This window comes from Pezoporus occidentalis, unplaced genomic scaffold (assembly GCF_034315485.1).
Source record: "Pezoporus occidentalis ecotype Australia unplaced genomic scaffold, CSIRO_AGI_Poc_V1 ctg61, whole genome shotgun sequence".
Taxonomy (NCBI): domain Eukaryota; kingdom Metazoa; phylum Chordata; class Aves; order Psittaciformes; family Psittacidae; genus Pezoporus; species Pezoporus occidentalis.
The window spans coordinates 3106054-3119524 of NW_026915955.1; the positions used below are offsets into that span (position 1 = coordinate 3106054).

General features: G+C 39.7%; 2 protein-coding genes across 15 annotated transcripts in view; one reads left to right on the forward strand and one right to left on the reverse strand.

Moving 5' to 3' along the window:
• LOC134174551 (uncharacterized) overlaps positions 1-5618 on the forward strand; it is a 33453-nt gene extending 27835 nt beyond the window's left edge. For both annotated transcript variants that reach the window (XM_062639663.1, XM_062639665.1), the window contains 4 exons: positions 564-678; positions 1565-1696; positions 2868-2993; positions 3808-5618. In XM_062639663.1, the coding sequence (XP_062495647.1) occupies positions 564-678; positions 1565-1696; positions 2868-2993; positions 3808-3929 (495 nt within the window). In that variant the 3' untranslated portion in view covers positions 3930-5618. The remainder of the gene's footprint in view (positions 1-563; positions 679-1564; positions 1697-2867; positions 2994-3807) is intronic.
• A 2433-nt stretch (positions 5619-8051) lies between these two features.
• The window catches only part of MAP7 (microtubule associated protein 7), a 113678-nt gene continuing 108258 nt past the window's right edge, over positions 8052-13471 (reverse strand). For 11 of the 13 annotated variants that reach the window (XM_062639658.1, XM_062639657.1, XM_062639656.1 and 8 more), the window contains 2 exons: positions 9531-9757; positions 8052-8855 (listed from right to left, as the gene is read on the reverse strand). In XM_062639658.1, the coding sequence (XP_062495642.1) occupies positions 8845-8855; positions 9531-9757 (238 nt within the window). In that variant the 3' untranslated portion in view covers positions 8052-8844. The other 2 variants (XM_062639654.1, XM_062639649.1) reach the window with 2 other exon arrangements.

Sequence of the window (13471 nt, forward strand, 5' to 3'; positions counted from 1 at the left end):
CATTTGGCTCCCCAGGACCTTAATGCTGATCAGGTCCCCTGGGAACAACTGCAGTTCCTCTACAACCCTCAGGTTATAAGGTGGAGCAGAGATGTGCAAAGGTAGTGCAGAAACAAAACGTGGCTATGTAGCCTGATCCGCAAGGTTTTGCCTGTGTAGAGGAACTACTGAGGTATAAGAGCGTAGCCAGCCATGACAGTGTTTGTACAAAGCTGGATCCCTCTGTGATTATCCAGTGCCATACTGCATTTCACTTTGGAAAAGTGACTTGCCAGTCCTGGGGTAACAGTTGAACTTCATGATCATAAAGGTCTTTTCCAACCTAGCTGATCCTATGAGAACATCCCACTGACGGAGCAAGCCCTGGGAAACGTCTAAAATCAGGTGATCTCTGAACAATCCAGGGTGTTTGTCACCCTGTTGTGGTAGATCTGGAAGGAGACATTTCCGTTTTTGATGTTTCAGCCCTCAGTGTTCCTAAGAGCTATTTAGTACTTCTGAAGTCCTCAGTCACCACTAAAACATAATGGAAATGCTGAACATTAATCTCTTTTTTGTTGCAGAGAATTGTTGAGAGCTCATGTGTTGAAGGTCTCCTCCAGACCATGCTTTCTACCAATACTGAAGAAGACTCTCTTCATTACGTGACATCTTGCCTTGCTGAGCTAGCAAAGCAAGGTAGGGAAGCAGCCCTACCATAAATGGCTTAATCTGAGGAGTGTACATACCCTTTATTGATCCTAATAGGAGATGAAGCATAGGTGGATGTACAGCCCAGGTCTTTCCCTTTAAACTCACTGGGGGTTTTGCCATAAGCTTCAAGAGCAGCAGGATCCAACTCACTGGCAGGACACATGGGCTCTGATAGTTGCACTTTCTTCTGTTGAATTGCTTAATTTTTTAGTTTTTTTTACTCAGAATTCTTCGTGCTGACCTTCATTGCAGTACGTGGCCTGTCTGGTTTATTTGTAATGTAGGCCAGTTTCTCTGGCTGAATTAATTTCACAACAGGAAAAAACAATATAAAAGAAAGACTAAAATACAAAGTGGCTATTTCTATTTTTTGCACATAGATTTTATTCACACCCATGGAAGGTACAGCACTCCTCATGGCAAGAGGATCAGTGTCAGTTTTTCCAGCTTGTGCCAGCACTGGATATTTTCTGTCAAACATTTCCTCTTGTATCTGATGTAACTGCCATGCAACTGGCAACATGTCACATTTAATTTTTCAAGAGGTGGACAGACTAAACCCACTAGGCAAGAGTGTATCTTGTACGTGAAGTTATCATTCCTCCAGAACACAAACCCAACAAAATAAAAATCCACCAGCCTTTCTGTGAATCGGATACATTACCCTGCCTTCCAAGACCATAACCTCCGGACATGGACCCTTTTTTTACAACCTAAACATACTTATTGCACAAGTTCAGCACTTCACTTCTGCAGCTGCATGAAGGATATCCTGTTGAGGCAGTACAGTTTCTGGCAGACCTCTCACCTTCATTTCGTCAGCACTGGAGTTTCTGTTCATAGCCTACTCTCTCATCTTTCTGTCTTCCAGGAGCCACATTACACATGGTCCAATGGATGGATGAACCCTTGACAAAGTGCTTGGTGAGACTGGCTGGCCAGCTGGAACATACTGAGCCATCTTTTCAAGCTGCCTCTATCATCCAGCACATGATAGGTTACGGTAACTGTCACACAGCATTAACTGTGCTTTCAGAGATTTATGGCTGGATGGAGTGAAATGAGCATTTTCTCAAAGAAACAAAAAAGCCTGTTAGGCATCAACCAACCTTTAACATTCCCACAGCATCCTCCATGTGGTCTCTACAAAAAGCACCTACAGTCACCCTTGAAACAGACATACACCAGGGCTGGAGTGCATGAGAAAGCCCAGGGATGAAAATGGGCCATAGATAAAGATCTGATCCAGGTGCTGGCTGACATCTTCAAACACTATCATGCTGCAAGGCTAGTCTGTAGCCACTTCTGAGATCCTTAAAAACAATTTCAGTAGGAAAGTGGGAAAGCGTAAAATACCCCTTACCAAAGGCAGACACTGTTGTATCTTTCTGTTTAACCCTCCTTCTCAGTACGTACAATGTGATGGCATTCCTCATAGATAGGAGCAGAGACTGCTAGACACAATTACAATGGGACAGTTGTGTTCCAAAATTTTAGATCAACCCTGCTCCCTGACCAACAAGAGGAAAACATCTTACTGAATCAAATACTGCTGTTGTAATTCTAGACTAGATTAGCAGGAGCACTGAAGTGGCTTTTAAGAATGCAGCCTGTATTTTTTTAAGTTGCAGTGAGAGAGAATGAGAACAACATTATTTTTACCTGAAGAAAACAAAAAGCTTTATGCTTAATATACTTGTCACACACAGCTGAGAGCCTTTAAGAAAAAGGCATTTGGATTTTTGCCACAATCTCTAGAAAAGTATAGTTAGATTTTAATCCTTAGGTGTGAGAGAAACTGAAGCCCATAATGAGTCTCCAGTAAGGGACACCACAAACCTGTTTCAATTCTACCATTGAGGATTTGCAACAGAGCAGACTCTCAAGCAGTGAACAAAGTCCAACAGCATAATCACTCCTGGGTGGGTTCATGGCAGGCTTATCAGCCTGTAAGTCAGCACTTACCTCACACGAGGACCAGCTGCCCATCAGTGTTTATTTACCTGTAGTATCAGCAGTACCTTTAAAGGCTGTACTACATGGAAATAATTTGCCAGTCTTTGTAGTAACATTGCTTGTAGCTGGGTAGATAGGTCATTAACAATCTTCAATAGTTACAAAAATCAGTTTTTGAAGTGTTTTAAAGGCTCCTGTTAATTCTCCCATTCATGCAGAAAAAATGATGCTTTTGTTGAAGCAGCACATCAGAGATATTCAGGCCTACCTCAAGAATTTTCTTACCCATCGAGAGATCCGCTTTCAGCAGCTGGGCATCTCCACATTCTGCAGACTGCGAGACGGTATGTCCTTCCTGCTGGGCTGAGCACCTGGAGCGCTGCTAGGCACTGCCTGTCCCTCTCAGTGGCAAACAGGCACTGCTGTGTTACAGAAATGACAGTGCCTGGCAGCTTCCTTTGGGGACTACTCTGCTCGCTTCAGCAAACAGAATAATCCCCAGGGTAGCTGTTACCTTACCTGGTTTTTAAGTTACCAAGAGTATCTTATAAGGGCAGGGAAATTTTTTTTGTTTAACAGGTACAGCTGTTTTTATCCAATGTAAGAATGTTTGGCACTAGATGCAATCTAAAAGCTTTTCAAATATGAATTTAGTTAATTCTGATAAAGCACACAAACAAGGAAATTGTGTGATTAGCTGCTATTAAAACTGGGAAGTCTCATGTATTTTTCGTACTTGAAATTCTGTTCCTTGAGGTTTTTTTACCATTTTGGTGAAGTTTTTTTTTTGGTTTGGATAGAAGTTGAGTATAGATGAGTTACAGTACTGTAATAAATGTGTATCTCTCCACATATTTAGAGCCAGAGCTAAGACCCTGCTATGTTTTGGTATGCATCTGTTGTATAAGGCTGAATTTGGCAACTGAGCTTTAGACATCTGGATTAGGAGAATTAAGCAGCAAACAATCTTGAGTAAGGCTGAAATCTTGATTTGCATATGCTTTGTATGGTAGAAGGACATTGTTTTGTCTTATTCATACTTTACACTGTAGTAAGAACTATCAACTGTGTCTAACCTGAAATAGAAGCTTTCTAAGCATCTGCATTAAAATACAGGGGAAAATGGCAGTTTGCCTAATACTTGTTTTTTCTCTTCAGATCCAGAATTTTCATTAGAATTCAGAGAAACCCAAATGGCCAAACTCCTTGAGCAACTCCGCCAACAAACAGAAGAAACTCAAGAGCTCCTTAGGGCAGCTATTTGCCATGAAGATAGTTAATATTTAAGCCAGATAGCTTATGAGAACTTACCAAAGCCTTCAGAATTTTCAGAGAAGACAACTCTTTTCATTGCTTCCTGTAGTTTAAGGTTTCCTGCTACTTACAATTTCATCAAAGAGATGTTATCATAACAAAAACCCAAGCGGGTCAAACAACAATCCCTTGTACACTTTGGCTGGCCGCTGAAGTGTGCTTGAGGACTATGGCTACATTCCTTCCAAAGGGTTTGGAAAGCACACATTATACTTGGGTAATCCTCAGTGGTTTGTTTTTTGTTTCCTCACCCCCACCTCCAAAACAACGGCGCTGTATTCATAAGGTTTTATTAATGTAACAGGTGGATTCTTTTGAAGAGGCATCTCTCAAGTACACAGGTTACTCTGCATTCATCTTTATTTTGTTTCTGGTCCATGTCCTTTATCTCAGAGCACACTCCAGGGTCTTGACTTTAGAAAACAATTGAATTAACATACAATATAAAGGTGGCGAACTACTAACAGGTTACTACAGAAAGTAACTGCTGAAGAACAACTCAGAAATCGAAAGCAATTTATAAGAAATTAGAACAGGGCAAGCCTTAGGGCTGGTCCTTACCTACATTGTAGGCACTAAACTCCAGAAGAGCAAAGGCACACTGAGGCAGGTCAATGTTGCATAAAGCATGCTCAGAATATAGCAGCTACCATTGATTTGGGTGAGATGTGTTTGAATACAGAAATCTGTGCTCTGCAAATGGTAAATTATTTCCAAAGGTACTTGCAACCAGGCAAAAGTGAACATACTTGGTAAAATTAGAAATTTATCTCCTATATTCTATCTTTCATCAATACTTTTTTTTTTAAATACAAAAATCCTCCTGGAGCTTCATGTTGAACTGGCTGGAATGCTGAAATTTTGGAACCACTCTTACAGCAAACATCTGCTTCCAGATAGCATTTTCTTATTAAAACATTTCAGAAGAGTTTACTGACTGTTACGGTTTAACCCCAGCGAGCAGCCACTTGCTCACACTCCCCCAGAGGGATAGGGAAGAGAATCAGAAGGGCAAAAGTGAGAAAACTCATGGGTTGAGATAAAGACAGTTTCATGAGTAAAGCAAAACCTGTGCCATGTAAGCAAAGCAAAACAAGGAATTCATTCACTGCTTCCCATGGGCAGGTTGGTGTCCAGCCATCCCCAGAACAGCAGGGCTCCATCACACAAAACGGTTACTTGGGAAGACTAACTCCATTACTCCTGAAGATTCTCTTCTCTTCCTCCTTCTTCCCCCAGCTTTATGTACTGAGTGTAACATCATATGATATGGAATATCCCTTGGGTCAGTTGGGGCCAGCTGTGTCCCTTCCCAACTTCTTGTGCATCACCAGCCTCCTTGCTGGTAGGGCAGGTGGGGTGAGAGGCGAAAAAGGACTTGAGGCTGTGTAAGCACTGCTCAGCAATAACAAAAACATCCCTGTCTTAGCAGCAGTGTTGCCAGCACAAAACCAGAACACAACCTTATAGGAGCTACTATGAAGAAAATCAACTCTACCCTGGCAAAAACCAGCATAATGATCTTTTGAGGTACTTCTGACCATGGTAAAACTCTTACATGCATGTAGAGCTTTAGAGCATCTGCTACTGGCTACATGAAATAAAACTTGGTATAAAAGTGAGACTAGAAATAATAAAATATAATTATCTTAACTAAGTGTTAAACATTGCATTTAGTGTGGCCCAAATTGCTAAATTTAGTTTTGATGCTTGGGGGAGGCACTTCTGTCAATTATCCCTTTTAATAACTGCAAGTTTTCTCCAATAGTACTGGGTTTTGGTTGGGTTTTTTTGTTGGTTTGGTTTTCTTTGTTTGGTTTTTGGTTTTGTTTCTTTGTTGTTTTTTTTTTTTTTAACCACAACCAAAACCTCATTCAAAAGCTTCTCTGCAGTGCAGTAACAAGACCTGGGAAAGGGCGGGCAGACTTCAGATAAAGCAGTATGGTGTTTTCAGTATTCATGTGTGACAGGAATTTTGGTTTGAAATCTCACGTGAAAGACCCATGTGCTCAGCTGTAGGCAGCTGGGCTTGTTAAAACAGAGGACTACAGAGAGCTGAATGACACAGCTAGGAATTAAATCAGAAAATCTCAACCCTAAGATAATTTTCCAAAACAAAAATCTCTCAACAGTGCAATCTCTCCTGCATCTGTATTCTCAAGTATTTAACTCTTGACTTTAAGGTCTTGTCAAGAAAGAAAATAATGAAACATTCTTCATCAGAATGAGGAGATAAGAGATATGAGAAACAAGGAAAGCTAATGGTGAACCACCCAGTAGCTGTGATGTATTGAATGTCATCCCTGCAAGCATTTATGTTGCACTGTTAAGAAGAGAGCAAGGAGCCAAGTCTTTCCAAAGCACACAGCCTAACTGCTGTGAAAGGGTGCTGCTCCTTACCTTCATAATAGCTGTCTGGACCTCCACAATTGCTAGTTCTACTAGAATTACTAGTTCTAGTCACTAACTAATTGAGTGTTACCTGTGATAGTACCAACAACAAAAACATTTGGAATAGCAGGCAAAGGAGCTAGCCATCATTTGATACCATATTCTCCAGGACAACCTTCAACAGGAAAGAAACTATTTTTCCCTACATTGAAAGAATGGGCCTTAACCAAAGACTTAAAATTTCAGTCATTTTCATTTTCTTAATGGTTTGGGTTTTTTTTGATTCCTACACCTAATTCTACTCCCAATTCCCTAGCTTTTACTTTGTATGTCAGGCCCTTGAAAAGGAGGAAATTCTCCCTCTTATGTGAAGCAAATCTGGAATGAATATGATTATATTTTACTGCAGTCCTGTTCATAAAAGTGAAGTCTCACAAAAACTAGCTCCACATAATTTATACCTCAGCCTAAACAGATGCAAGATCACCATAATTTAAACCCGAGTCTCAGTGAAACCTCAGAATTAAAATTGACGCTAAATCTTACTATTTCTTTGCTGTTTCTAGCTGCAAGTGAATCTGTACTGATTTTCTTGTAAGAGATTAGAGGACATCTGAAAAGTTTTAAGCAGACCAGAAGGAGCAGGAAGAGTTTTCCATCACAGATTGACTCCTGCTCCAAATACGCAAGAAAATGAACATATAAATAGAATTAGTTCAAACAAGTTTTATTTGGTACTTACATGCTATATATAAGTTTGAAGAAAACTACATATTTTGGACCTTTCAAAATATTGTGGCTATGTACATGGAAAACTAAAGAAATTTGTTTTACCGTGTCACAAGCTACTACTGAAAGCATTCTGACTGGCTGTTTTTTCCCTTCCACATACATTCTGGCAGATGAAGTCTCTTTCATTGCATTTCCATTGGTTTTATCCCATCTCCTGTATAAAATAACACTTGCCAGCAGCAGAAAATAACTTCTTCAAAAATTCTTCAGCTTTTGTCTCAGAGGATTTCCTCTGCTAACACAGACTTTCTGCACAGCTTCCTAGAGGCCAAGATCAGTGCTCACTAAAGGCAAGTGCAGGAATCTTAATGAGACATTCTCTGGGAGCATGAACTGAGACCCCATAAACCTCCATTTCCCCTAGCAAAGGATCTCCTCACTGACTTCAGCTAGCTGCATGTCAAACCCTGGTGCTTCATGCTCAAAGAGCTAGGTTGAACTCTACCTACTATGTGTAGCAGTGTTGTTTATCAAAGCACAAGAAGGCGCAAGACTTTACAGTTCTGCCCAATAGCAACCAAAAGCAATGGGTGGAATGATAAGAGTAGAAATCAGCATCAAATTAGAGAGACAGCAACCTGCACTGCTGCTCTTATCATTCAAACTGCACTACTTTATAAAAAGCACATGACAAGAAGCACAATAACCATTTCCCATCTGCTCTGAAACGAGCAAAACCACAAATACCCTGAAACAAACCTGCTTCATTATCCAAAAATCAAACATTTCAGGTTTCCCACAGGCTTCAGTAGTCTGATAAGGCAAAGGAAAAGTCTTCCACCATTAGGACCAGCAGCAATTTTCAGGACTCGGAACAAGGGATTTCCTTGTGTGTGCACCTATGCATGCACATCTTTTATAGTATTGAGAAAATGAATGTAACTAAAAAAATCAAGTTTGCAGTATCATTTTGCCACATTTTTCTAATTTATTCAGTTAAATGATTTATTTCTTTACTGAACAAAATTCATAAATACATCATCTAGGAGAACAATAGGTTTTCCTCTTGTCCATGAAAAAATAATGCTTTCATATTTTCACATTTTAAAACCTGCCTTGTTTTGTGTTTTTAGAGAAAATGCAAGATCATAGTGACATCTCAATTTACAGAATGTCCCTGTAGGAATTACATTTACAAGAATCAGATACAGAAGCCTATAGTTTGCCCCCATAATTAGAGTTCTCTGCAATAATATTTAAACCAACAGGTTTATAATAGAACACCCCATTAACTCTACTTGTAGAGCAATGAGGTATTTATTTTTCAAGTATTAGAACCACGAAGTGTGAAAGATTCTTTGCCAATTTTACAATTATGCCTTTAAACCAACACCACCTTTTTAAAAAAAGAATCAGACCCACCACCCAAATCAGCCCATTGCTTTCAGATTCCAGTGTCCTGTGTCTTAAGGAATGTAGAAATATCCATATACTAACAGAAAAAGCTTGCTGGAAAAAGCCGTATTAAGTAATGCATGTGAAGCATGATTTTTTCTAGTGGTGAAAGCTATTAAAAAGGTGATCCAAGTCTATTCCCATCATTTATTCTGCTGGTTTTACTAAAGTCCTTCCAAAAAAGATATTCAAGAAATCCTTAAAAAACTGGAGAGAAAAAATAAAACGCTCCTTCATAGTTTAGAAGAAACTCCACTGACTGCAGAGATGCTCCTATCACCTTTGGTTCTTCAGAAGAAACAATCAGATCACTTCTACAACAGAAGGTATCAAAAAACGACAGATCAGTAAAGAGGGAAGATACTTACTTCAAAATGCTAGGCTTTTATGCACTTATATTACTGTAAGATGATTTTCCTTACATTTTTAACCAGAGAAGAAGACAGTGCTATCTCAATTTAACTTGCTGTATTAGTTTTTGTTTATCTAATGTCCCTTAAAAAGTTGTGATGTAATTCAGAAAAATCTAGTGTGCTGCAAACCATCCCTCAATATTAATGTCAGTGAGAACTTGAGGAGGGAAGTACAGACAGGATTTTACACAGAAGGTAGATACCCCGTCCCCTTCTGCCTTCTTCCCTTACGCCCTTCTGACATATCTGGGTATGTCAGATATTACACCTGCAGAACATGGAACAGCAGTTGTCTCTTATCATTTCTGTTTGAAAGCACAGGGCAGGCATTTTCAAGCAACTTCCAATGGCAGAAAGTGTAACCGAGCAGCCCCTCCTCAAAGAAAAAATGAAGCCCCACCATGATTAGCACAGCATCTGTATGTACTTGGTACGCATAGCTTTACAAAGAGGAAACATGCTCCTTTCGCCAAATAATATGGTGTTTAAAAATGCTTAATCAACTTGTATCAAGAGCTCCAGGTCCTCTATCAACTATAACACATTACAAGTATTAATGAACTAAGGTGAACCTACCTGCTGTTTGATGTGTTTGAACACTATCTACCTGAGGCAAAAGAGTCCCCTGATCTTCAAAGGCTAGAATTGGATTCAAAGGAATTTGAGGACTATTGCTTCCATCATTGTTCATGGCATCCAGCCGCGACGGCTTAGAACCAATAGGCAGGTTTATGATCTCTTCAAAGTTATCATTCTGCATAGACATTCCATTTTCATTTGCATTTTTCTCTGGATTGAGATTGCTGAAAGAGAAACACAGGTATTCCCTCATGGACTTCATTTACAACATAAATTCTGTCCTCCTCAAAGCAGTATTACAAATATAAGAAAAGTCTGCATTAATCCTGAGCATTCTTTTAGCCAGTAAAAATGAGAACATACTTTTCCCACAACAGAAAACCTGTTTTTGCAGTGAAGTACTAGATAATCTTCCCACAAACACAAAGGATTGGTGTTAGGTTCAGCTTCATGATCCCCAGAGCCAACAAGCACTTTATGGACTGCAGGTCTGAGAAGCGGCTGCAGTGGGAGGCAGCAAGATCACCCCTGCAGCACCACCACTATGTGAGCCATCCGCTTAATGCAGTTTACAGCCTCTAACATCTTTTTCAGCTCCATAATAACCTTTGCCATACCCTTCCTCTTTCTGTAAATCAATGTAATTGCCCTCAGATAAGATCATTGCCATTTTTGTTAGTTATTGGATCACCTCCTGCCTCCAGTTTTGCAGCAACCTCTTCTACCTGCCACTTATCCAGACATAAAACTCCCTTCCTAATGCAGTGCTCTTTTCAGTCCCTTCTCCCTCTACAAATCCTTAGGGTTTATTTCCAAGCCACTCTGCATTCCTCCCATTGATCATGCCCAAACCAAAAGAAACACCTCCCAGCATCCCTCGTGTTAATCTGCACTGCCTTTTTTCATCTCCCACTGGGCAGAGATGCCTTATAAGCAAGCTCTTGCTCATCTCCCCCAGTCAGGAGCAGTACACGCACAGACACATTCTCTAGTTGCACACACTCTCCTGAGAAGATACGTGATCAGGTCTCACAGTCTTACCCCTTCCTTCCCAGCCCCTCTTATTATGCACTGCATTGTCAAATCCTGCTGTCTTTGCAGATGACACCTGCTATCTTGCCAGAGGGGAGAAACTAAGGTGCTAATTTAGCAAACAGGATGACAGTAATGGGACTATAAGCTTCTTGAGAAAGCACAAGTACTCAACTGACACTCAAAAAATATGTGATCTTTCACAGGTGCTTATTAAGGCCCGCAGCAGTTGTGTTCTGACAGTCTTGGGTACCTATTCCTTATTCAGACCACATCACAACTGTTCAGGTTGTTTGGAAATGCTTCAGCCACAAAAGCTCAGATGCAATTTTCCTAGACTGAAATTAGGATACCAATTTCCTCTGGACATTTCTGAGCAGGCAGCTTGGTTTCATAGGCTAATTTTCTCCTGATAGTACATTTATTAGGCTTAAAAAAACCCGCTTGTAATTGACATACAGTTTATTTTCATTTGCTGTCTTCTTTGGGTGTCCAACTCCTCCTAAACAATCACAGAATTGTTTTACAGTACTTCCCAAGAGAAAGAAAATAATTATTGCTCTTTTCAAAGTGGCAGTGCTTTATCCAAAGCCCAGATTTCCCGTGAGAACAACATGCTGCTTTTCATACCAAGCCTTTCCCAGTTTTTAAAGCCATCACTGGTTCTTTTTCAGAAAGGCCCTCACATTTTTCCCATCTGTGGACCTGCTGAGCAAATTTCAAAGTGAAAAATGTTGCACTGCACTCAGTTTGAGAGCAGGCACAACAGCTTTGCTGGCTGCCTGGGAGAAGTCACAAGTCATATATCACCCTTCCATGGCAGAGATCCACATCTGCAAGATGAGGAGCAGAATCTTTGAAATGCTTTAGGACTAATAAAGCCAGCTCTATAATGTACAGTTACTAGGTTACTATTAACTATATGGTACCCTATCACTTATTTCATCCCCATCCACTGCCAATAACCTCACCTAGGAGAACTTCAGAGCTAGGATAACACAGCAGGTTTGATGGATGGGGTAAGGAAGAGGTGGGAAGAGAGCAACTGCTCATTCATAGAAAATTAAACAGCACAACAGTTCAACAAGTATTGGTACAATGAAAAAGACTCTTGCTTCTGCAAACATTAATTTTTCTACCCAACTGATCAACTGACTTCATACATAAACAGTTCTTCATATTTATTTGTCATTGCATTGCCAGTATTACATACTGAGTTTGACCAGGATTCACAGACTTGACTGATGTCTTTTGACACAGGGGAGTCTATACAGTCACAAAGGCAGTACGGAAAAGGAAACCATGACTTTGGATCTTCTGAATATTATGCTATAAAATCTTTTCTATTTTATGCTATTTGCTCTACCAAATTACAAGGGGAGCAAATTTAGAAGAAACAAGGGAAAAATGGAACTGTAGAATTAATTTCCACTGGACTTTTTAGAGGCCATAAACTCCAAAGGAGATTAGACAAATTCCTAGGATATTGGTATGCCCTCCAGCTTCTGGTAATTAGCATTTTAGGGACTACTTGAGCCTATGGGTGCATTTGGACCACAATGTTTAGTAACCCTTCACTGGCCAGAGGATCTCCTGGTCCTTCCCTTTTTTCCCTTTACACTTGCTCCTAAGCGACTGCTACAGGCTATTCGAGTGAAGAACACAAGTAATAGATTTTTAACCTGCTAAAGCTGTTTGTACTGTTTTATGTTACATTCTTAGCAATGTCTCAGTGTACAATGCAGCACTGGGGATACCCTTTTTAATGTTATATCTTATTTTCAAATTACTGTTTCAAATTAATTTTTCCACTGTTGGAAAAAAACCACCAAACCCCAGAATTTAGCCGGAAGTTAACATGCCATTAATAATATTGTAGAACTACCAGCTGTCTTGATAACTCTAGATACTTTAGTATCTTACTGGAAAATTTCCATGGTACACTCCATTTTAAAATATATTTTGTGTTACCTTTTCCATTGTACTGCACCTGATTTGAGAAATATCTTCATTTAAGTTCAATTGTGAGTCTTCTCACCACAGACATTTAGGACAGATATAAGGTCACTCCTTGCCTCCCTCCCCAATAATAATTCAGTATTGTTTATTAGCATTTGAGCATTAACTTGTTTAACTGAATTTACTTGTGAAGAAGACAGAGCAAGCATAAATGGCAAAATCAGAACCCTTACAGCATCACTTAAAACTGCCTACCATAAAAATCATGTTCACGTTCAGACACATCATTTTAACTCGGACAACTATGAAAAAGTAAATTGTTTCTAAGAACCAAAAATTGTTGTACGATCTATTTGAAAACATTGAGTGCTAAAATGGGAAAACAGCTCAATTCACAAGCGTGTATTATTTTTCTCTCATGATGCAAAGTGAAGAAGCTTTAAGGAAAACTGATTGATATTCATTTGTTTCAAACATAGGAGTGAGAATACTAATAAAAACTTTGACAAACTATTACATGAAATAGATGATTGCACCAATCTATCATCTGCAATAAATGCTTATTAATAATATTTGTTGGCAATAGATATACAGTAAATAATGCAGCAGATCACAGCATTTTCTTTAGGGTTTATGAAGATCCAGTTTTCTTGGAAAGCTAATGAAGTACAAGATGATTGCTGATCAAAAGCAGGAACAGAGGACTGTGAAATATTTACTCCCTCCTCTTGCCCGTTCAAAGCACTGGCCTGTGCTTTGCCCCTAGGCAAAGCCTTTTTAAGTTTTGGTCAGAAATTTGAGCAATCTTGCCTTTAGGACAAGCTCAAGTCCCTTCCAGACAAAAGCCAAATCTGTCTTAGGTCAGGAGTGAGATGCTCACACAAGAGACCATCTCCACCTGTTGCTGTGTGTGTGCTACAAGAGCAGCTATACCTAGGTGCCACACA